Source organism: Pezoporus occidentalis, unplaced genomic scaffold, assembly GCF_034315485.1.
Source record: "Pezoporus occidentalis ecotype Australia unplaced genomic scaffold, CSIRO_AGI_Poc_V1 ctg38, whole genome shotgun sequence".
Lineage (NCBI taxonomy): Eukaryota > Metazoa > Chordata > Aves > Psittaciformes > Psittacidae > Pezoporus > Pezoporus occidentalis.
Window position 1 is genome coordinate 6,973,002 of NW_026915702.1, and position 25,566 is coordinate 6,998,567.

General features: G+C 39.5%; 1 protein-coding gene across 1 annotated transcript in view; it reads right to left on the reverse strand.

The window, feature by feature from the left end:
• Positions 1–25,566, reverse strand: part of RELN (reelin) — a 282,373-nt gene that overhangs the window by 216,604 nt on the left and 40,203 nt on the right. The window contains exon 2 of the mRNA XM_062632047.1: positions 19,418–19,528. Within this exon, the coding sequence (XP_062488031.1) occupies positions 19,418–19,528 (111 nt within the window). The remainder of the gene's footprint in view (positions 1–19,417; positions 19,529–25,566) is intronic.

A 25,566-nucleotide genomic window follows, 5' to 3' on the forward strand; every position in this document is an offset into this window, starting at 1 on the left:
AAAAAGATTGTGATTCCCTTCAGATTGCCCTACAATAAAATTACCTCCAAGAAAATAACAGAAATAAATGTTTTTCTTGCTAGCAGGCACCTTTATTTTTGCATTGCAAAACAAATTCCCAGCATTCACTGCAGATGTGACATTCAGAGATTTTAGATCTTTTTATAACTAATTTCACTCACTCTGTGCAAACGGCAGTTTTCAGAGACGTGTAACGTGGATGGATTGTTTTAGGAGAATTATACCATTAGGGATATCTACCTTAGTAAATTTAATTTACTTCTGGAGTAGGAAAAAAGTAAGAGTTACTCAAAGATTATCTTAAGAAGAACATTAAGGACAGCAAAAAAAAAAAAAAGCTGAAGTGAAGAGAGGTCGTGATAAATCTCTGAGTAGTGGTGGGTGAAGCAGGTTGGTTTTGGTGCTCTCTCTGGGGTGCTCTGAAATTATGAAGGTAACAAAAGATGCTATATTAATATAGGAAAGTTGAAACTAATCCTCAAGATAAATGCCCAATGAAAGAAACAGATATTTGCTGTTGAAGTGGAACATTATAATATGATGTGTCATTCATAAAAATGAATGGCTATATTTAAGGCTGAGCCTGAAATGCCTCAGACAATCTGGACAATAAAGTAGTAATTAAATAACTACATCTTTACAAGAATAGTTGTATATATAACTATATAATATACATATCAGTATAGGTCTTCTTACAGGGAAAATGAATAAGCTAGTACAGTATAAGATATCTTTATCCTGTTAGAATTGGATCTCTGCTAGAGAATGTAACAGTTTGATCACAGCTTCCTTCCCAGAGCTCCTGTTGTTACACCAGAACAATTTTTTTGTTCATGAAACACATCTTACAATCCAGGATATAATAGCAAATTTTATTTTAGAGTTTCTGAGACTTATGTCCAGATGAGATTTCCTGAAGGAAAGCCTTTCTTTGGTCTGATGATCTAAGCAGGAATAGCAGTACTTTTGCTTTGAGACTCATTTTTTCCCACGAAGCTTTACTGAACTATGATGTGGTTATGTGGTTCTTCCTTATAACTACTCAAAGAAAGAACATCCCCTTCTTCACTCCTTCCTGAAGGACCAACAACAGATTGTGTTACATCAAATGAAAAAATGGAGCTATGCCACATACTGCAGCACATTCCAGGAAGGTTGACTGTGAATTGAAGTCTGACTCACCCACAAACTTTCATGCATTTTGTACAAACCATTAGTTCTAACTTCCCCAAACCCAACATCTGACTTCTTGGATTAATTTTTCACAAGAAAGAAGCAGCTACTCTTTCCTTTGAACACCTGTGTCTCTGTTAGTTCCTTTGTCCTCATGCCTACTTCTTCATTCCCATTGCTTCAGCAAACTTACTTCCTCTCAACCTCTTCACCATTCCGTTACTCATACCCTCTTCCACGTCTTCCTACGTGCTTCCATGCTCTGTATACCTCAAATATTTCCTCAAGTAGCTCTCAAATGACAATCCTCACTAGAGAACCACAGAACAGAGCTATCTTCACCTATCTTCCTGAAGAAATGGACCCAAGAAAATATCAAGCAGCTAATTCCAAAGCAAACTACCAGGACTCATGAAATCCAGCATAGGTTGGACAGGGGTTTCTCTATCACTGATCTCAGAACACTGTGCTCACAAAATCCAAGAGCTGCTGTACATACTTGTCAAGTCCTCAAGCAACTTCTGGAACTAAAATGATCCACAAAGAAGGAAAAATGTCCTTTCATTGCAATGCGCCATCATCAAAAGAGCACTCTTTCCTACATTGTGCAGCCATTTGGATGAAAATGAAGTCTGCAGACTTCCAGTTTGGTTCACAACAATTGCTGATTCCCTTTGTTTCATTCCCATTATTTGAAGGGCCTTGATGTTTTCAATGTCATCTAAACATAACTGGCCTATGCTGTAATTAAACTTTGATCAAATTTTTAATGGGATCTCAGAGGAAAACAGTATTTGACTAACTTGTATTATTCTGCATGTATTAATCAAGTGAATTCTTCTTGAACTGCCTGAATTTCACATAATAACTGCTCTTCTCCATTGTTAATTAGCAGAGCAGAAAAATGATAGAATCTGTTTTCATTGGAATAATACTTTTGTATCCAGAATATTCTGAAACTTTTGTCAACTCTGATTCACTTAGTTTCAGAATTTTTAGCCATTACTAAGGCACGTAAAAATGCAGTATCCATATATTAAAAAATAGTCCCAAACAATAACAAACCATATACTTATGGCACATTAACAGCTTGAATTGCTAAGGCCAGATGTCCCTTATAAGTCACCATTAAAGAGCATTTCCATGAACATTGATGTTAGCATTTTAATCAGTAATTGGGAAGCAGATCTGAAATCCCTAACTGCAACCCTTTCTGAATGATGTCAAAGTTGGCCAAGTCAAAACAAATCCTGAGTCAGATTAGTCATATGGAATCTGGTAAATAGAGTCTGCCTTAAAACCAGCACAAAACAAAACAGAACCCCCACAAACATGCAGGGACAATGAAGCTTTCAATGGCAAGGACCTGCAGGAGGAAGAGACTTCCCCCAAAGCCTAGGTGCCCTTGCAGAACCATGTCACCACTCTGCAGACCGAAGAGGAAAGACCCATTCCATCAGGAGAAACACTGGAGCCAAGGCAGCCCAATCTGTTTCCCATATAACAACTAGTACAACTGAGAAGAGGTGACGGGTAATAGTAGTAGGCAACTCTGAGATATGGAGGCACACATTTGCCAACCAGCTGAAACGTAAGGAGCTCTGCCTGGGGATGTATAAGAAGTCGAGTGAGAGCTTACAGGGCAGGATTAAAGGGAGGGCAGGGACAGGTGACATAACTACGGGGCTCACAGGAAGGTGCACAGAAGTCACACTGACCAGAAAAGGGGAAACATAAGCCCCCATTTTTAAAAAGGTAAAAAAGGAAGACCCAGGAAACTACAGGACAGTCAGACACATCGCAGTGCCTGGCAAGATCATGGAGCAGATTATCGTGGAACTGTGCTGAAACACACGGAGCTGATTGGTGACAGCCAATACGGCCAGTGCAAACCTCATGAAGTTCAATAAGGCCAAGTGCAAGGAGGTCAGGGCAATCCCAAGCACAAACACAGGCTGGGGAGAGACTGGATTGAGAGCAGCCCTGAAGGGAAGGACTTGGGGATGTTGGTTGATGATCAGCTCAACATGACGCAGCAGTGTGGGCTCGCAGCCCAGAAAGCCAACCTTATGTTGGGCTGCATCAAAAGGACAATGGCCAGCACACTGACGGATTCTACCCCTCTACTCAGTTCTTGTGAGACCCACCTGGAGTACTGTGTTCAGCTCTGAGGTCCTCAACATAAGAAGGAGGATGGAGAGAGTCCAGAGAAGGGACACAAAGATAATCAGAGACCTGGAGCACCTCTCCTATGAACACAGACTGAGAGTTGGTATTGTTCAGCCAGAAGAAAAGGCAGCTGTACGGAGACCTTAGAGCAGCCTTCCAGTACCTAAAATGGGCCTACAACAAATCTGGATAGGGACTTTTTACAAGGGCAGGTAGGGATAGGACAAGGGGGAACAGCTTTAAACTGAAAGAGGGTAGATTTAGATTAGGCATTGGGAAGAAGTTCGTTACCTTAAGGGTGGTGAGGCTCTGGAATAGATTGCCCAGAGAAGCTGCACATACACTATCCTTGCAAGTTATGAAGCTCAAAGCTTGAGAAACCAGGTTGGATGGGGCTTTGAGCAACCTGGTCTAATGGAAGGCATTCCTACCCATGGCAGGCGACTTGGAACTAGATTATCCTTAAGGTCTCTTTCAATGCAAACAATTCTATGAGTCTCTTCCAAATCATTCTATGATTCTATGAATTGAGGCTACAAGAATACATATTGCTGGAGTTCATAGTTTTAGAAGAAAGCTGAAAATTGCTGCAATCTGGAGGAAGGCTGATCTGCCTTACACCTGCTTAGATATAAAAATGCTTCCTTATACTAAAAAAAAAAAATAAATTAATGTTCAATCTCTATAAGTTACAATTTATTTCTTGAAGTTGAGAAGTGATTTATTTCAGTAGGAAGTCTCGTAACAAAAAGAAAATATCTCCTAATAAAGGACTTTCAGACAGCCCATAAAAGACACAGCAAGAACCAGCTCCTGGAAGCTCAAATGTGACACATTAAAATTAGAAATTAGGCACCTTTTTAAACAGAGTATGATTAAAAACAAGGAAAAAAAGTATACAAAATAGATTCTTTGCCTCTTGTAGAAAGTGTACGGTCACACACTTTAGATAATAACAGGAATACTTTTAGCTATAAGCTAGAAATGACTGAGGAGGAGAAAGCTCAATACACATTAGTGAATCACAGACTGACAATGAGCTACCGATGTGAAAAAAGGCAAACACTGCCCTAGAATGTATCAGCTCAATTATTTCTAGTAACAATGGGGGGAGTATAAGTACGGTACTGGTAAAGCATTGCGAAGACATCAATTATTGTGCGTAATTATGAACGCTTGTGTTCAAAAAAGATTAACTTAGGCTGGAACAGCTGCAGGGAAGGACTACTAGGATGATGATAAGAATGTAAAATATGTCATAAAAGGAAACAGAAAAAGCTTGTCTTGTTTAGAGGGAGGATGACTACTATCGCTAAATGTCACAGGGTTGTAAAGGAGCTGTTTAAGCCAAAGGACAATCATGGTATGAGAACAAAGGGTGGAAACTGGACTTGAATAAATTTACTGTAATTTAGACCCTTTTTAATCACTAGGCAAATGAAGCACTGAAACAGTTTCGCAATAGAAATTTGGGAGATAAATGACTATAACCAGCTTTAAAACCCACAGACGTTCAAGCTACACCATCGTCATGGCTCCTGCAGCACTGGGGAGCAGAGGCAAACTGAAATGTCCCCTCCTGGGGACAGCTCACTAGCACTGCAGGGGTCAAATGTCAAAATGGGCCAATCATCCCCAAACTGCAGGGACTGCTGAAACAAACATTAAGCTTATACTGTGAACGAGCTCTGAAGTTAATACCTTACTTTCTTTTTCTGAAAGAAAATTATATCTTCTTAGAGGCAGCATATTTTCTAGGATCCCTGCAAAATATTTTTTTAGAAATCTGTACTAATCATTCATCTATTTTTTTTCAAAACAAAGCTGAAATTACACTGAAAATACCATAATTAAATGGATTCATACCAAGCTTCACACACAAGTAAATGGCATTTAGACCAGTCTGCCAAAAATAAGAATTACTTGGATATCAAACAAATATTCACCATTTCTCTTGTACTTCACGTAAGAAGCACTGCTTCAACCACAAAAAGACAGGTTACTATTTATTAACAGTAGTTCAACTTAATGTTGCCTGACTCGATTAAATAAATGCTGCTGTAGGTACCTTTCTTGTTGCATATGAAATGGTGAAGCAGTGCTTTACTTTAATAGCAGTCTAGCTGTAGTAGCTGTAGATGTATCTTCCTCCCAAAGACCCCAGTTTTTTAAAAAGGTCATTTCATTACATTGGCTTCCTGAAACACTTCAGATTTATTATTTGTCCTCAGGGCATAAAAAATACAAAATCTGCTTGTGAAGACTCTAAGCTTTTTTCCTTTGATTAGAATAACTTTTAAACTACTTATAGCTATCAGTTTAAACTACTTATACCTATCAGTTCTTGTTTCCTTAAAATTGGCTGCTCCAATTAGATTGATGGTTTCTCACTTTCTTATTCTGAAAACTGTAGAACTAAGAAAAAAATAACTCAAGAAACAAACTGCAAACAAAATGGATGAGGATTTAATGTTAAAGTGCAAGTTCCTCTGTGTTTAGTATTACCAAATTTTTGTGAAACAAGGTACTTTGTTCATGTGGCATGTGGAACTTGTAAAACTATGCTTACAGTTACTTCCCCTGGAAATATCTACTTCACTGTATCCCATTTTTATCAGTTCCAGTGTTCATGTTTTTTCACTGGTGCTACTTGCCTTCAATATGGTTTGTGACAAATAAAGTAGAGGGAATACTGTATATTTTCATTTATTAGTAAAATGAGATTTTGTTTTATTGAAAAAGATAATGAAAATAAAGACTAAGTAGGAGCTTTTGTTATTTGTGTCAGGCTGTGATTCATGGAAGTGAGCACAACTTGAAAGAGTCTTTAACAAGTTTTCATTTATGAGTAGGATATTTTAAATAACTGGCATTGTTTTTTAGAGCAATTTATATTTCATTTCATTGCTTTATAAAGGAATATCTAGGATAAGCATAGAAGGCTTTAAATAACACATACAACAAGATTATAATAGATAGGACTCAAGAACCTGGACCCTCTCATAACTGGTCAGCAGATGCTTCTGCTGGAAATTGCAAATGAATTCAGTTCAAAATTAAATGCTTTCCGAGTCATTCACTAGAGACTGGAATTCAGCCTTTAAATACACATGGGAAACCATCAAATGTGAGTCAATAAAACAAGACATAAAAAGCCACTTGTTCTGGTGAGACTCTTCTACACCGGCTTTTGAGAAAGCACTTCAGAGGGTTTGCAATAGAACAAATTCCACAGCCAGCATAAAACTGGATTGTGTTAACAGCAACCTTTCCTCCTTTTTCTTACCCTGTGCCAGCAATGTGACATTAAACAGAATTTCACTTAAATAAGTTCACTGATTAAAAAACTGTTGCTTCTTGCAATTTTTAAACTATGCTTAAGGGAAACTGTAGCTCCTCTTCAGCTATTCCCAAGGCTGAACCGTGAAGTGCTTTGTTACTAGACAATACCCTCCGTTACCAGACAACACCCTTCATTACCAGACAATACCATGAGTCTCTGAAGGAGAAAAGCCAGGATGGGACTCGGCTGCAGACGGAAACAATGTATACCTGCCTGCAGGTGAGTGACAGGTCTTGTCTCCTCAAAGATGTTGAAGGTCTGATGAGCCCAGGGCATGGATCACATGTCCACCTTAGGACACTAATTCCTAACATGTCACCAGATCTATCAACTACACAGTTATGTCTAATGACATCCAAGATGCTTGAGGCATCCGGAAGATACAAGACCTGATAAGGTTCCCTGTTGTTCTCTGGCAGGTGCTGGAGGCTGGGTGGTGGCACAGGGAAGCTTGAGTTGCTAAGGATTCCACAAAATTGCCCACCCAGGAAGTCTAACAATTAATAATATGGCTGATGCCATATTGTAATAGTGTATATACTTGCAGCATACGATCTACAGATTCTCATTGTTCTGCCAAATAGAGAAGAAAATTGATCCATGACTTTTTGCTACTCACCTTGGTTTCTTCTATGAAGAATCAGTAGTCTTGGAGACAAGTCATCTGACTAGTTCAGATGACCACTGCAGGGTAAGACAACCTATGCGGCCAAAGTGCTTGTCTCTCTCCCCAGAGCAGGAAGGAAGCCCAGGGGGACCAGCTCAGCTGTTCACCACGATGCCCTGCCGTAACTGAATATGACACGTCTTTCAAAGTTCCTCTGGATGAACAGCAGCTAATGTCAGAAAATTACGTCTTCAGAAGTACTTTGCATTTCAGTGTCAGTTCTTGAAAAACAGGGCACCTGAAGGCACATCTGCTTGTGAATGCCTCAGCCAGACAGCCAAGTTCCCCACGTTATACATGGCAAAAATGTAATACCTAAGGAAAGGATCCTCAGAACTAGGCTCAGGAGATTCATCTAGGGTTAAAGCATGGAACAAAACCCTAAATGCTCCTGGTTTTAAGAATGTGAAAAATTTCAGTAGCTAAATCTCTCATAAATATTTCTTAGGATACAAAATGTTCTTGAATTTTACATACCCTCCTCAGTGTATTTCAGTGGAGAAGAAATAAACATTTATTTTTTCAATGCTAAGCAATCCTTTAGATTACTGATCTGACAGATTCTTCAGAGCAAATCTGAATTCTGTATTCATTCTGAATCTTTAGCAAAATTTCTATTAGAAGTTAACATACACCTCTTTGATAGTCTCAGAGAAAACTGCAGCTAAAGCATATCCCAGTTGGTTGAACTCTTGGCAGATTATGACTGAAGATATTTTTAAAGAGTTCATTACTTCTTTGCCCTCCTTAAGCAAAGGTTATCACAAAGCTGCCTGAGTAAATTATGACTACTGGCTGGTCACTAATGTCTGTGATACTACTTATTACATGTTCAGTGATAAATTTAAGTAGGTAGTTAACAAGAAGAAATCTCTACCAAGGCCTTTACCATGGAATCTAAAAATAGTAAAGTTTAATTTACAGAGAGAAAATAATGAGCTCAGTATGTATGAGCTAAGCAAGCAGATGCAGTACTTCAACAAATCCACTATTCACATCAAAATTAAAGATTAAAACTTAATCTTTCCAAAAATTTAGACTTGTAGGATAAAACAGCTCTTAAAGATTTTTTTAAATCTAGACTTCCTCAATGCTCATATTCTTCATCTTAACAGCTAATGCTGTCAGCATTTATTGATTCAGCCTTCTAATGATTACATCATCCTTCCAGCATGTCAGAGAACATCAAGGTGACTGTGATGCCATATGACTGGAGTATGACTCCAGTGTCACAAAATATTTCTGTCAGTTGTTTATCCAGAAACAGACATTTAGAAAATCTCAGTGCTAGAGGAGCAAATTACTGATTTTATTAATAATTCACTATGTAAAATGTTTCATCACTTTCGATAATGCTGCCAAAATAGCATTGTCAAGTAGTTATTTAAATAGTTTTATTTAAATAAATTCGAACTCATTGAGGGCACTGTGACCAACATCACGTCTTACCAAAACCCACAAGGTCTTTCAACATTCAGCTAATTAATGTGATGCTATCTAAAAGAAACCCCAAAACCAACAAACCAATATTCTCAAACAGCTACAAAGCATCTTTACTTTCCTGCATTGAGGTTGGATATTGTACTTGTGTATCTCATGGGTTTCTCCTGAAGGTTAGTTTCCCTCAAGCATTCAACCAGCTCAAGCTAAGGCTTATGAAAAAACTTTGGTTACAAACTGCACTAATTATAACAATTGCTGTATTTTTCCTAAGGGTTGAAATGAGGGAAGAATTACAATATATTCATTTGATAAATGTAAAAAAAATCCTGGTTTAAAGCTTTTTAGTATCTTGAAGCTACAGTTTTGAAGTAAAAGTTGTATTTTCCTTCTTTTCAGAAACAAGTCAAGTGTTCATATGACAGCAGGTCCAGTAGGTCACCAAAAAAAATTAAACTCAAGCAGCAGATAAACTAATAAAATATGAAGACATATTTTGTTAAAGAAATTAAAAATCATCATTCTTTCTTATTCTCTTTCAAGAACTTCATAAAATAAAGTGCAAAGTCATGCCTGGACTGACATGATCACCCTGGAATAATGGATTTCATTCAGCAATAAAATCCAGCAGAGCAGAAATGAGGAACAACCCTACCTCAAGGAGCAAGGACTTCATGTGGAGGACTGCAATTCTTCCTGGGGATTTTGTAGCAAGGATAGCTGGACTGAAATCACTTCAGGACCAACTTGGGCTGTTGTGAGGTGATGCTCACATACGAACAAGTGCCCTTAAGTAATGTCACAATTTTCACTCTAACTTCAATTTCTCTAACCTCAGCAATGTCCTGTAATCAGTAAATGCCTACTTTTGCCATGGCATAAACTGTGAGCATGACCCTGTGCCCATGCAAGCACAGGATCCTTTCTTCTTTCCACCTACCAGCACTGCTGGTGTTACCTGAGTGGGAGCAGCACAGAGGATCTCTGCCTTTCCCTCTGTGCACTAGGAAAGCAGGGAGCCAGCTCTGCTCACACCACACCACACAACAGCACAGCCTTGGTACCCTGCTGCTCTAGTTCATGTATTTTAGCATCTGATGAGATGCAACCTTACCAATCATTCCCTACAAACAGCAATGCACTTCCATTGGTTTATTCTTGAAAATTGGATTATTCTTTTCAGCAGAGACGGAGCAGATTTTTCTTGTGAACTATCTCCAAAAACATGCAAGTGATTATCAGTCACAACACTGACAACAGACAAGCAAACAATAAAATCATCTGGCAGGACAGGTGATGATCAGGATCTTAACAGAGGGCTCTTGAGCTCCATTTTCTTGTAAGGCTGATTTTTCACTACATATAATCAACTCCACTTTGAAATACAACAAATTGGCAGATATGGGGGAAGCAGTCTGATCCCAACATTTGTTTGTCATAATACACCAGAAATTAGTTTACAAACTTGTCTTCCAAATTACAATAATAACCATTTCCCAATATCATTCCACATTTGCAAGAGGCTTCAATACATCCTAATTGATGAAGTCCGAGAGCCCAGTAATTTCAGCTTGAATATGCACTCACATCCTGATAAACAAAAAACTGAGGGAAAACAATGAGCCTGGCACAACGGGAAAGTTGGGCAGAAGGGGTTCTGGGTGACTGTCACAGCATAACACATGACAATCAGGCACCACAGAAAAAGGCCTAGGACAAGAAGCAACACAGGCAGGCACATTGGCAGTGTGAAGTTCATGCAGACATGGGAACATTTCCTTAATATATTCTTGAGGCATACACACACAGAATGCAGTTTTAAGATGGCCCTAAATTTATAGACTATGGCCCTTTTTTACCTATTGTATTAAAGATTCCTCTATTACCACAAATTGCCATGAAGCTTTGGGCTGGTAATCCAGCTGAATGTAGCTCTCAAAGCCTAAGGACTACACCTTTTAGAGGGGCAGCTTGAGACCATTTCGTCTCATTCTATTACTTGTTACTTGAAGGAAGAGACTGACATCCACCTTGCTACAACCTCCTTTCAGGTAGTTGTAGAGAGCAAAAAAGTCTCCTTTGTGCCTCCTTATCTCCAAGCTTTAAAACCCCAGTTCCCTTAGCCATTCCTCATAAGACTTGTGCTCCAGGCCCTTCACCAGCTTTGTTGACCTTCACTAGACAAGCTCCAGCATTTCAATGTCTCTCTTGTAGTGAGGAACCCGAAACTGAACGCAGTATTCAAGGTGCAGCCTCACTAGTGCCAAATACAGGGTATGATCACTGCCCTAGTGATAGTCCACACGATAATAGCTGGCCACACTACTGCTGATACAGGTCAGGATGCTCCTGGCCTTCTAGCCAACTGCCAGCCAACACTCAGAGATCCTTTTCCACCATGCAGCATTTTTATTTTTCACAAAAAAGAAAAAAATTGGATATGCTGGTTAACAGCATTCAAAATGCAGCACTTGAACAATGTCTTTGGAGTTAGGATGAAAAAAGAAGAGTGAGGAACAAATACTTATGTCTATATAGATATATATATATAGACAGGATTGTGCATATCTATCTATATAAACATCAGAACTAGATGATCTTACGGTCCTTTCTGAGCCTAGCTATTCTATGATTATTTTCAATTGTTGAAAGGACCTATGACTTGCACACTTCAAAAGGCATTATTAATTGTTTTCAGTAAGTACTAGTATAGATAAAAATCACCAATCTGTTACAATTATTTTTGATCTCTTGATATATTTTTAATGAAATCCATACTTTATTGGTATCAGGATCTTCTCAGAGGTAGGAGGTAGCAAAAAAACTGATTTGATCACTAAATTTCACTTTTTTTTTTTTTACTACATACATGTTTTTATAAATTAAAATGCAATTTAAAAAAATCACATTAAAATTCAGTGATGCTCTAACTTTTTCCCATACCATTTTCTGGCCACCCAGGAAAAAAAAACAGATCTATATAAGATGTAAGACAACATCACTACTGAATAAACGTACTTGCTAAATTGGACCAATATTGGCTCTGACACTCCAATTAGCACTTTGGTTTTGGCAATTTAAAACTATCTCTAAAGGCATTTTCTTGTTTAGAAACTCCAGGGGGCCTTTTACAAGCACTGTTGCACTGGAAAATATTCACTGTGTCTCCAATGCAGTGACCGCCTCTCATCTCCTCTGTAAAGCAGCAAGTGCTGCTTATAGTATTACTCATCTGCACTCACTATTCAAACCTAACAAATGCAGGCAATATTACATGTGCCACACTTCTAAAGAGATTCAGTCACCTTTTCAACATTGACCACACAGACACTAGCAGGAGCTACAGATATATTTGAAAGGTTAAAAGCCTGAATTATTTTACTGTCATGTTCATAATGCTCCAAAGGCATTTGAAATAAATTATGAAGCAGACACCATCACTCACTTTTATGAATGCTACATTACAGAGTAGTTCAGGGATCTCAGCAGATTAGTCACAACTGGATTTTGATGTTCAAAAGCTGCTGCTGCCATGGCAGGGGGTAAACCCCAACAAGAGTACTTCCAGAAATGGATGAAAGCATTTGGTATAATGGGACTTGGTCAAACTAGAATGAAACTAGGCCAGTTTAAGTATTTTCTGTGTAGGCTCCCTCTCAGGCTGGACTGTTTTTCCAACTTTGGGGCATTGCTTACCCAGTAACATGTTGGGAATTTTCCTCCTCAGCAGTTAAAACACTTGCAGACACAATTCCTTGTTCGGTAAGCACGGCTAGTTACTGCCTATGCCTTGATAATGAGTATATGTTGTGTTAATAAAGCTGAAACCCTTTCCATAAGGCACATATGATAGTCAACCACTTGCAGGAAGGGTCAATTTTTGGCTATTTAAAGACATTTAAGTAGTAATTAAACATTGTGACACACAAACTTTGAAAGTTTTATCATCATTACGGTTTCATTACAAACCATTTGTAGGGGGAAGTATCTTAAAACTAAACTCACATGTAAACTTTCTTGACCAATGTCAGTTTGGCACCAACTCACTATTTAATTGACTGTTAACAAATTCTCCAAGATATGACTGCTACACTGATATTTTATCTTCTTGTTAATTGGTAATTATGCATTGGCAGGAAAAACAGTTTTTCTTTCCAATTATTCCAGAACTCAGTGATTATTTAAACTTTGCTAATTAGCAGCAGAGGGCTGGTACATCTTCTGGGCAAATTGTATTTGATAATCCCTATTAAAATATACATGGCAGTAGTTGACTTGTAACAAACAACACAGAAAAAAAGTGGCAGTTCAAAGGGTATTAGATGCAGCACAAGGCAAATGGGGGCCTATTAAAATTTCCCCAACTGTTCTAATGAGAATGCCAAGGGTCATTTTTTCCTAGTTTACCATCTGTTTGGTTTCTGGCAAATATCTCCGGTGTGAAGGGAGCGTTCTGGAGCCCATTTGGCTTGTCATAAAGTAAACCAGGGATCTACAGCAATTTCAGTAAGTTACAGAACTGTACTTCAAGAGCAGTAGCATGTACAGAGCTGAAAACTTTTTCTTCTAAGAGGTGGCATTTACTGATTATTCCTTACTTTTAAAGCTGCAAACAAGCATGGAGAGGCAAAGAATGAGCAGGGGGGGATCAGCTTTATAGACTCACGTAACAAGAAAAATCCCACAATTGGCCTTTTTCCATCTCACAGTGTTAGTGGGGGATATTTTCCTTTATCTGTCAAAATCTGAAAGCAAAACACTGCCCCAAAACTATCAGTGTTTGAGCATAAACTGATGCCAAAACCAAGCCTCTGAAAGCTCAGAACCATACATCCCATCCAGGAGCAGCAGGATCCTTGGATGCCTCCAAGGCTCAGCCTGGACCAATGCACTGGCAGAGGTGGGGAGCCCAACCAGAGCATTTTCTGTGGTACTCTTTTGGAATCGACACTTCAGCCATCCTCTTTGCCCTTCTTCTTGAGATGAAACCATCAGCATCACCAGTAACATCCACCTACAGCCACTCTGCCCCAAGACTGCTCATGACCTGTGAGCCAAAGGGGAATATGGGACCAGGAAACTACTTTTATCCTTCTCCCCAGTTCCTAAATCATACAGAGCCACATCAAAATGATCCTTCATCTATAAATTGAAAACTGGTTTTGGTTTTGGTCTGCTCTGCAAACATGTATGTAACCAATATACCAAGCAGAGGATTATGTAAAAGCTGCCTTAATCCCGTCAAAAGGCAATAGAATAATTTAAAAAGAAATTATTTATGGTGATTGATTCTCATAGGATTTCTTCTAGGAAATTAATTATTCACCATATTTTAAGGAATATTTGTAACTTTTCATTAAAAAAAAGAATTCCACAAACTCAATGTATTACTTACAGTAGGTGTGATCAACTTCATGGTATAGAAACAAAGCATTGCAAAAAAGGAAAGACTGCATGACGATCTTTCATAGTCTAGATTTTGCTTTCTAGCAGATGCAATTCCCCTGATCAGGCACTAAAAAGTTTCCAGGTAACAATAATCTCACAGCCTCTTAAAGTACCCCACAGCATCAAATAAAACTTAAAATTCAGCAGCAGTTTATGACACTGCAGTTGAAGGGATACATCTGTTTTAAAAGATAGGAAATTACACACACTGTACAAAACCACAAAAAAAATAAACCAAGAATTTTCTGTTATCCAATTAGGCCTGTGGCTACACTTTCCAATGTAATGGGAGCTTTGAACCCACTGTCGCTACCACAACAGAGCCTATGGACTTTCCAAAGGGCTGTTTCAATTTAGGTTGAAAGGTTAATACATATATAAATGTTATCAAATTCATTTATTCCACATTTATTAAAAGCTAAACATCAGTGTAATAATTATGATTTTGCATGAAATTGGGTTTTGGGGGGCTTACCTCTAAAGATTTACACTTTCTACTGTAGTTTGTAAGAAGCTAATTACAACAAACTTAAAATTTAATGAATTTGTCATGTGTGAATGATTTGAAAATCTAAATGGAAAATGGAAAGCTTTGGGAAGAACCCAACTGTGCTGAGATGCAGTGTGACTGGCAGGTCAAAGGCAAGCTTTGATGTGCGCAGCCCAGCACGCCTGCCTGCTCAACCAGTCTGTCAACCAGGACTACCCCGTGTAATGAGACAGATTCAGGTCCTCAGCACACAGCGCTCCTTATCACTGCTGAGGGATTACACTGTAATCTTCTCCTTTAATTGTAGAAATGATACTGTGTTCCTTGCTTTCCAGTGCACATGGCTTTGGAGGAGCTGAGCTGTATTTTGGTAGTTACCCCATGTTACAGACGCATACCCCTACCACCCACCAAACCCATCTAACTTAATCTCATTTGCAAGTAATGATTTCCATCAAACCCACCACCACATTTGTAGATTTCTAACATGTTTTTTAGTACTCCTGTCTTCCACTTTCCTCTTATATATCTGGAATAAATGAAGTGAGAGCCCTAAGCTCCTATATAGACATGATGGCTATGAGGGATGGAGAGATCTCTCAGGAGCCCAACACACATCTCCAGGGAGAGGTAGGGTGTGAATGACACTGAGGGGTTAAATGTGGCTTGAGAAAGGGGGACATGAAGAGCAGGACTGCTGTAAAGCCTTCAGCAGGACACACTAAAGGACATGGAAATGGTCCTAGGCACACACCCCACTGATAACAAGAGGATTGTGGAAATGATATTGGAGATACCTGGAAGAGATATATCTGTTCTATCAAGTCATCCAATGAAAAAAGACACACTATTCTTAAAAGCTAGATTTAAGGATCATTTCTTTGCTAAAGGATCCTCAGAGCGTGGTTAGTGACGTTTCAAGTACATATTTACATTTTATCCCAGATCTAGCTTTAAAATTATAGTCCTAGTTTTACCTTAATCTGAACCCAGACAATGGTTCATCTTGGGAAAAATCATTAATATTTACAACCACTGTTAACTTTTATCCCCAAAAGCTCACACATCTGTCTCTAAAAGGGTTGTTAGAAGGGATCCCAAATGAAAAATTCAGCAAGTTTCATGTCAGTGCAATCCCACAGAGAAAACGAGGAACTATTTCTTTGGCTATGTAATACATACTGAAAAAGAAAGAAAACAGAACTCTAAGAATTAACTCTATTAGCACTAACATTTTTTATCTTTTTTCTTCAAAGCTTCTTGATACGGTGTCCTGGGTTCAGCAGTAGCAGTCGTTTTTCTCCCTTTTAGTAGCTGGTGCAGCGCTGTGTTTTTGGCTTTCAGGCTGGGAACAGCGCTGATAACACCAATGTTTTTAGCTGCTGCTCAGTAATGTTTAGTCTGACCAAGGCCTTTCTGAGTCTCATGCTCTGCCAGGGAGGAGGGGAAGCCAGGAGGAAGCAGAGACAGGACACCTGACCCAAACTAACTAAAGAGGTAATTCCATACCACAGCACGTCATGTCCACTATATAAACTGGAGGCAGTTACCCAGAAGGGTGAGATCACTGCTTGGGTCAGGCTGGGTATCGATCGGTGGGTGGTGAGCGGTTGTATTCTCTTCCCTTGTTATTTGCCTTATCATTATTATTATTGGTGGCAGCAGCAGTGGTTTGTGTTATACCTTAGTTACTGGACTGTTCTTATCTCAACCTGTGTGAGTTGCATTCTTTCGATTCTCCTCCCCATCCCTCCGGGAGCAGGTGGGAGGACGAGGGGGGGGAGTGAGTGAGCGTGGCTTAAACCACGACATATGGTTTAACTATGATAACTGACAATGATGGTGTCTCCATCAAGTGACTTCCTAAATTAGGTAATTAAAAGATAATTGTAGCCACAATACAGTAACAAAAGACAGATATATGTATACTGGGAAAATTTCATATTGTCAGGGCAGACTGGAAGATTATTATAATCTAGCATGACCTCCTGTGTAACACAGACAAGAGCATTTCAATGGTAATATTGCAAGAGAGAAAAATATTCTTCCCTGCTCTGTAACCAACCACTATCAACCCAATTTCAGAATATTGCTGCTATCTTCAGGTTACAAAGGCCCAGCTTTGTTCCCCTCCCCCATCTAATCTATAATAAACCACATAAATCTTTGAATTGAGGTCTCTGAACCAGACATAGTCCTTAGCATTTTTAAAAAAGAATTTCCAGCAAGCTCAATCTAACCTGAACATCACGGTCACTTGCTAGAAAGGAGGAGCACATTCTTTGCTGAAAATGATGACACAATAGATGGATCCAGCGTTTCTGGAGAAAGCACTTTATGTTTCCTTCAGAAAATGAAACAAAGCCACCTACTATTCTATTAAACAATATCTTAAATACCATGGAAACTATGTTCTTTTTCCACTGCAGATGGTACATTTTAAAATACTTTCAATTTTTAAAACTACCAAATTGTTTAAAAAGCATATAATTCACATGTTACATGCTTTCTGGAAGAGGCTAGACTTCTTATCTCTCACTGCAAAATTAAGAAAGGAAAAGTTTATGTAGCTCTCAGTCCTCAGAGACATCAGTACATCATGAATTGAACATTTATACAGAATCAAGTTTAAACGCCATTGCCATTTTTCCTTCACTGTTTACTTTTAATGTGACTGCAAAGACAGTGCACCATAAAAGACCATCATCTCTTTTGAAACATTCGTATTATTTCTCTTTTCGATACATATGCAAGCTTAGAAGCTGGCAAAGAAAAAAAGCAAATTGAAAGTTTATTTAAAACATTCCATAACTAACAACTGTAACACAACTGACCCTATAGTTTGCCTGCAGAAAGGTCAGCGATGGCAGCAGTTTTAACCTGACATGGATGGAGGCATACTCAAGACTGAGCAGCACACCTCCTCTAGGCATTATGTTTAAGGATTTGTATTGACAAGAAAAACAAGCTCCAACCACATGTGACCGCTTTCACATTTCTTTGCGCTTTTGTAATTTCCCAGACTGTAGGCTTGGGTCTTCTTCTGGTGCATAGAATGCACGTGTCACTAGTTTAGCAGTTGGTTATCTTACCAGTGACTTAGTGGCCAAAGTGACACATCCAAAGCTAGAAAATGACCTCTGGCAAGTTAAAAAAAGGCCATGTCTTTCTCCTGTCACACATCACATCTTACTTTAACTTTGGTCTCAGTGAGACACCACTGTAACAGCCCTGTTCTACAGATGAAAATACAAACTTAGGAAAATAACACAAATGGCTATTTAGGTTTTAAAATTTTCCTTGATTTCTATTCTTAAATATTTGGATGCGATTAAATATGACCTGTAGACCTTGCCCAGTGAGTTTGTAGCATAGGGCCATGATCTCGCCGATGACATGATACAAAAACCTGTTTCATCGCAAGATAACATCTTGCCAGTCAATTGACCATCCCTAGAATTTCACATTAATAAGTGCTTTCTGTCTTGCTTACTCCATCAGATCCTCTTCGTTCTGTAAAGAGTATGGAAGGTAAGGAGAAACACCAGTACTGCTTCTTCCAGAAAAAAATGAAACTTTCAGTGCATTTTGCATAAGACATGAAATATCTGTGGCAACTCTGTTCTTCCCAATATCAGTTGATCGGTGGTGCTATTCACAGAGGCAAAGCCCTTCTCAAATTATTCCTCAATTCAGTTTTAAATAATTGTGCTATTTAGTTGCCTTCTTTCATTTTCAAGCTGACACTCGCATGTCCAGGCCACTCATGTTTCGTATGCATATAACAGAGATAATTATCATGAAAGATTATTATGAAGAAAGTACTGAAGTTTAATCTTAACAGACAAATTAATGTTTAAACATGCTACTGGTACAAGTAAGTGCAGCACAGTTGATATCCCGTAAAACTGGTTCCTATTTTCGCCCCTTCACCCAAGACTGCTATTTAGGGGTCACTAAGTTTCTCCAATTAGAGGAATGCAATTCTTACAATCATTTGTAAAGATATAAAAAAATAACACCAAATAATAAACTGAAGAAGGCATAGCTGTAAATTACTTGCACAGATTTAGGAGAGATTATTCAAAAGTGCTTGTCCTTAGCATAGCTGGCTTGGCTGCTGCTGCTGAATGCTACAGCATAACTTGCAGTATAGAATAATTCTTCAAAACCTTTCCTACCCCAATTCCAGTTTTCATACAAGGAAAATAATTGGTTACATAAAGAACCTTGACCAGTATTCTGGTTTTAAGGAAGACACTATTGTTAAATGAATGGAAAAAGTAGGTTGATGTAAGCTCAAAAGAATCAGTTTTCCAGACCAAGAATAGTTACAGGCTTTGGGCTAAATGCTTTAGTTTATACAAAACGTCACACCATTTAGAAATGGCTATTTTAGACAGTTTAGCTGCTGAGGCTTTACTCTCATAAAATTCATATAATTCAGTGTACTAGAACTAGGGCTGGCCAAAACCAAAGAAAGTGGATGAAGAAATAAAAGCCATTGAAAAGCCATCATTTCTGTATATGGTTGAATCCTACTGACTTCTTGCTGATTACCCAGTCTAAATTAACCTGCTTCAGCAAGTAAGTTGTTATTGATGTCCTCTGTACAACCAAGTATTCATTATCCTGGTTTGCTTAATGTAAATTACATTGGACTTACCAAATCCAAAAGCACTGGAGCCACCAACACTCTGGGAAGCCTGAACACTGGTAGAGGTGTAGAGCCCAGTTACCAGTAAGCCATCAAAGAAGGTACTTGTCGAAATAGTCACTGAAAGAGAGAAATAAAATATGAGTAATTATTTATAAGTACTACTGATAAGTACTTATAAGTACATGTAAGTACATACATTCTGTGAGTAGGCTGTTGCCCTTGTATGAGATTCCATCATTCAGTACAGTGAATTAATCTGAATTCCCCTAGTACTTATGACACTTTGGTGACTTTAAATTGACAGGGATTGCTGATAAACTCTGATGTCTCCCCTAAATCGTGTTCCACCTCCCCATATTGCTCTCTCTTGCTGGGAACAACACGGGAACATCACAGTGACTGGCCATGAAACATGAAACACAGTTGGTTTTGGTTGTTTTTTAAATCCAAACAGTCATTTAGTACATGTTGGCTTAAACTTAGGGTACATGTTGGCTTAAACTTACTGTTAAATTTCTAAAGTACATAGAGAAATTGACAGCAGCTTAATTTGTTCTGAGCAGAGGAGCAGTATTTACCACATTTAATCTTCAACTTTTTATATTTAATTATCTTCCTTTCTTTGATTATTCAATAATATACTGAATAATTCCTGCATCCAACATTTCTGCTCCCATGAGTCAAAATTTCAGGTTTTGTAATACATGCTTCCCTGAATGCAGATGCCGGTTCAGAGCCATACGATCAGTTTTTAAGAGGTCACTTCTGATATATATTTTAAAAGAACAGAAAAAGCAACTAGATTTTTTAAAATAGAGGAAGTATTGTAAAGAGAAAAAGAAAAATCAAATCAGCAAACAAAGAATTTTTCCTGAATTTGATGATGAAGTGGCAAATAATTCAGAACCTTTTCTTCCCTTTGTGCCTTTAAACCAACAAAGAAGCAAAACATATGTTGAAAAAATATGCCTGTGCATTATTTTTGAAGACTTGGCAAAACAGTCAGTGAAAAGCATTGATAGAAGGGCACCGGGCCAGTACTTTGCTGCCATTTTGTTTCCCTGTGGGGAAGCATCTTATTCTTTACCGAATAGGATATAATGCAAAATCCTACTGTGAACAGGTGACCAGTTTCTCTGTGGGAAAGAAGTGATATTTTACAATGCCTGTATTTGATTTTGGACATATTTGTGTGATTGTCAACCCCCATTTTACATAAGTATGTAATAGGTCAATTCTTATTGTTGAAAGAATTTCCAACACAGTACGGCTCCCTCATTAAACCTCTGGGAAACTGCACAACGCCTCTAGCACATTTGTTTAAATCAGAGTATTAGGCTGTTATTATACATGTGTCAAACGTTTCAGAATAATTTCATAGTTCTTCAAAAGGAAAAAAATTAATCATGACATTCTCAGTGATGACTTTTCTCTCTACCCACTGATGAAATACATCAAATTCCCGTAAAATGAAAGAAAACACACACCATGCCAAGTTAATGACCAAGAACAGGAAAACTAAGCTAATGCACAGCTCAGCAACAGGACCATGACTTTGTGTAGGGACCAGCACTTCTTACTGAGGACTTTCAGCTTGCCCTTCCAAGAACAAAAAGATTTCTCTGAGATCCTCTCCCCCAGGCTTTCTTTCTGCCTTTACACTGTCTCATTCCATACATTGTTGATGCCAAATATCTGGCACTTCAGGAGCAAGACTAATGCCAAGACCCAGCTGAACCTTGGAAAACATCTGGAAGGGCACAGAGCACCCAGGCCTCGGCACACAAGTGGGGCTCTGGCACAGCCCCACGGCTCCATGGTGCCCCATGTGCAACACAGCAGTGAGTTATCACCTACAAGTACAACCAGTCTCTACTCCATCCTCCACAATACACTTGCTTAGGAGGACAATTTGGGTGACTGAAGAAGAGAGAAGTCCTTCCTATCACCAGGGACTGCCTCAGTGGGCAGGGGAATGCCACCCTCCAAAGAGCAGCACTCCATGCCAGCCCTCAAGGATGCAGAGAGTCCTGTCCTGACTTGTCTCACCCCTCACAGCAGGGATGGGAAGGAAGCTTGTGAGAGTGCATGAGAGCCTGTGAGAGCAGGTAGCCCGTGGTGCAGACATGGGTAGAAAACCCTCAGTTGCCTTGAAATAGCCCAGCGAGAAGTTCTGAGAACATCTTCCTGGAAAAAAGCAGTAGGGCTTCACTGAGAACAGCTACTGATCAGGCAACAGCACACTGCAAATATTAGAGGCAAAGCTGGTAACAGCTACTTTAAAAGTTACCCAACATTTCCTTCTATTTTCAGTTCTTGAGATCTCTGCCAATTTTTACCCTTGTGGGGTTTTGGGGGTCAAAAAAAGACCCAAAAAAAGACCCAAAAAATTTTTCTTCATGGTGTCTGCCTCGGAACACGTGAATTATTTAAGGGAGAAGGAATTTCAGTCAAAACAGTTCATTCATTTCTGAGATGAAGTTAGAGGAAAATGTTGTGCTGCCCTGGCTGAAAAATTCCAGTGCCCTTGCTTTCAGCAGCTCTTCCAATCTGAAGTGTGAAAGCTGTCCTCCATTAGGACAAATCATATATTTTATACACACACACACACAAACAAACATACCCCAACCCCAAACCAGCTCACACATGCTCAACAGAGACATTTTCATTCTTAGCATCTAAGTATATCTGTCCTCATTTGGCACCCCAAGAGCACTAGCTGACTAAAAGGGCTCACTGAAAAAAGTCCCATGAAATAAATTTCTGTCCAACTATGTTGCTTTGTTGGAGCAGAAGCGCTTTGTGGAGATATCATTTCCTATTATGTTTTGATCTGGGAAGTTTCTCAGTGTTTTAAAACAAAATGTCATGTCTGCTGTTTGGAAAGAAAGGTGAAGAAGAAGGGATCTTTATCAGAAGTCTAAGTCTTCTGATGAGAAAACATCAATTCAGCAGAATCTCACTTCTCCAAAAGCTGAAAAACATGCAAAATGTCACAAAAATGAAGCTGCTCCTAAAGTTTGACCAAAACCATCCCCAATAACTTAAACTTAGGAGATACAAAAGCAGACCTGAGAGCAAGAGCATAGTGAGCACACTAAGATGGAGAAAGTGGTAACATTGGAAGAAGTGTAGGGAATTGGAAGAAGTGTAGGGAATAGGAAGAAGAGACTTTTTGGAGAAAAAACAGGCAGCAATGGGGAAGAGAGGTCCATGGCTGGGCAAAATAGCAGAGATGACAAAAAAAACTGGAAACCCTAGAGATGTTCAGTATGGGGCACTCACATAGTGATGAGAGGGAGAGACCTGGTGCAAAACCACCTGCAAAAGCCAATAGTGAATCCTGGGTCAGCTTCACAATGCTGGTCAATCCACTATGTCAACCTGCTATGCAGTTTTTACTCCACCTTCTGAATCAAGTGAACAGCATTTGCATGATGGGTACGAAACCTTCCTGCCCATGAATCACATGGACAGGAACACATTGGTTAGGTGGTTAATTTCAGTTTATATTGTAAAAGCCAAGGAAACGGGTCAGTCAAAAAAGGTCATATCAGGGTTGGGAAATACCATAGAAGTAGCCTCCAGTGCTGCTTTGCCCTACCCTTCTTTCTGTGCAATGGCTGTGGTCACAAAAAACTGTATTTCTGAGAATCATGAGGCCCTCACTTCAATTTTCCATGCTCAGCACATACACACTGCTGTGCTGGCCTACGTTTGCTATAGAGACCAGATAACTGAGCACACAGGCTGGTCTCATCCTGCCAATGTCACACATTTCTGGGGAGCTTGGAGGTGTTACTTCCTTGGGAATGGAGGGGATGAGGCAGCCTCTCTCAGGAGACACCTCACACTTCCCACGACAGGTTTCTGCAAGAGCCCTGGATTTGGTCCCTCCTGTGGGATGAGGAACAGTGGTGCCTCCAGCAATGCTGGGAGCCAACATGTCTTGAGGAGGAAGCAGGTCAGGAAGAAAGATACTGGCAAAGATGCTGCTTAAATTATACTACAGGTGGAGGTAGCAGCATGACAGGAAAGACAAAGGGGGTTTTAAACTATAGTTATATTCAGATATTGCTAAGAAACTCATGCTATTCTTATGAACATAATTTTCACTGTTTCCAGTGTTATATGCTACACATACTGTATAGTATTGTAAAAGTCTTTTCATCTGTGTAATTAATTGCATAAAAATTGCCTTACATTCTCTTGATGGACAGACAGTCTCTTGACTGTCTCTGAAAAGACAGCTGCATTTTGACTGATACTCAAAATACTCAAAGTACAGTCCATGCATCTAAATTGCAAAGGCAGAGAAATTGGCAGGTGGAGGAAGGGACCATCATAAGAGATAACTGCCACTGACAGAGGAGAGATTCAGAGCAGCCCTGCAGAGAAGGACTTGGGGGTGTTGGTCAATGAGAAACTGAACATGAGCCAGCTTCAGTGTGTGCTCGCAGCCCAGAAAGCCAACCGTATCCTGGGCTGCATCAAAAGAAGCGTGACCAGCAGGTCGAAGGAGGTGATCCTGCCCCTCTGCTCTGCTCTCGTGAGACCTCACCTGGAGTATTGTGTGCAGTTCTGATGTCCTCAACATAAAAAGGACATGGAACTGTTGGAACAAGTCCAGAGGAGGGCCACGAGGATGATCAGGGGACTGGAGCACCTCCTGTATGAAGACAGGCTGAGAAAGTTGGGGCTGTTCAGCCTGGAGAAGAGAAGGCTGCGTGGAGACCTCATAGCAGCCTTCCAGTATCTGAAAGGGGGGCTATAGGGATGCTGGGGAGGGACTCTTCATTAGGGGCTATAGTGGTAGGACAAGGGTTAACGGGTTCAAACTTAAACAGGGGAAGTTTAGATTGGATATAAGGAAGAAATTCTTTCCTGTTAGGGTGGTGAGGCACTGGAATGGGTTGCTCAGGGAAGCTGTGAATGCTCCATCCCCGGCAGTGCTCAAGTCCGGGTTGGACAGAGCCTTGGGTGACATGGTTTAGTGTGAGGTGTCCCTGCCCATGGCAAGGGGGTTGGAACTAGGTGATCTTAAGGTCCTTTCCAACCCTAACTATTCTATGATTCTATGATTCTATGACAAGTCATACCAAATTTAGCTACTCTTTAGCATTAGCTAAATGTCACTAAGAGGACTGATAGATATACAGAAATTCCACAGAATTTGCAGCTGCTATTTATGACAGTCAAAGAGTTAAAAAACTTTAAAGCAAGGAAAATTACAAGATGTAGACATACAGGTATAACACAGTGTGAGTGGAGATTTAACAGAGCTCAAGAAAGAATTAATAAAGACAAAAATCATTGAAGCTCTGTCTACTGTTTATGTGAGTAAAGACACCCAGCTGCAGTGTGAATCTGCACTTTTGTATACCATGAAGAAAACAGAAAAGAATTTTGGTATGTGACATGAGATCACCACAGACTTCCTAAAATTGAGACTTCCTTGCATCAAAGCAAGGACAGACATTTTCTGGGTTCTTCTCAAGGTCAGAGCCAGTTCCCCTAGCAATACTGTAATATTGCATCATTGCACACCTGAGCTATGGCTAGAAACCTTCCTCCTAAGAAATAAATTCCTTACACTGAAGTAGTTGGCTTTGGTTACTTTTGCTTAACACCTCAAAAAAACATATCAGCCTCAAAGTAACACAAGTCAGGTGCACAATGGCACTGTCCAGAGAGGCCTCTGTCCCTTCACGGTTCTGTGGCTTTGAAAGGAGACTGCAAAAAGGAATGCAGACTAACATAAAATACAGCAAAGAGTGTCAACATCACACTACATTCAGTGCCAAGCAGAGCTTTACACTCCCTAAAACAGCTAGTAGTAGGAATGTGCCATGGCTATCTGCATCTCAGGATCATTTGGCCAACATGACCTGATCAGAACCCCACACTGGGTTGCTCCTGTTTCAGATTTTCCCTCTCTGGCTTTGTTCGCAACAATTATAATAGTAGAAATGAGGTGGAACCCCCAGAGTGGATTTCTGGCCTCATTATCTGCAATCCCAGCAATTTGGGAAGGGTGTGTGCAAAAGATGAATCAACACAGGGAAGATGCTCTTTGTCCCTTCCCAAGCTGGTCCCCTCTTTTAGGCAATGGTGCCTTTATGCTACCATCATGCAACGCCAAACACAAGTGGCAC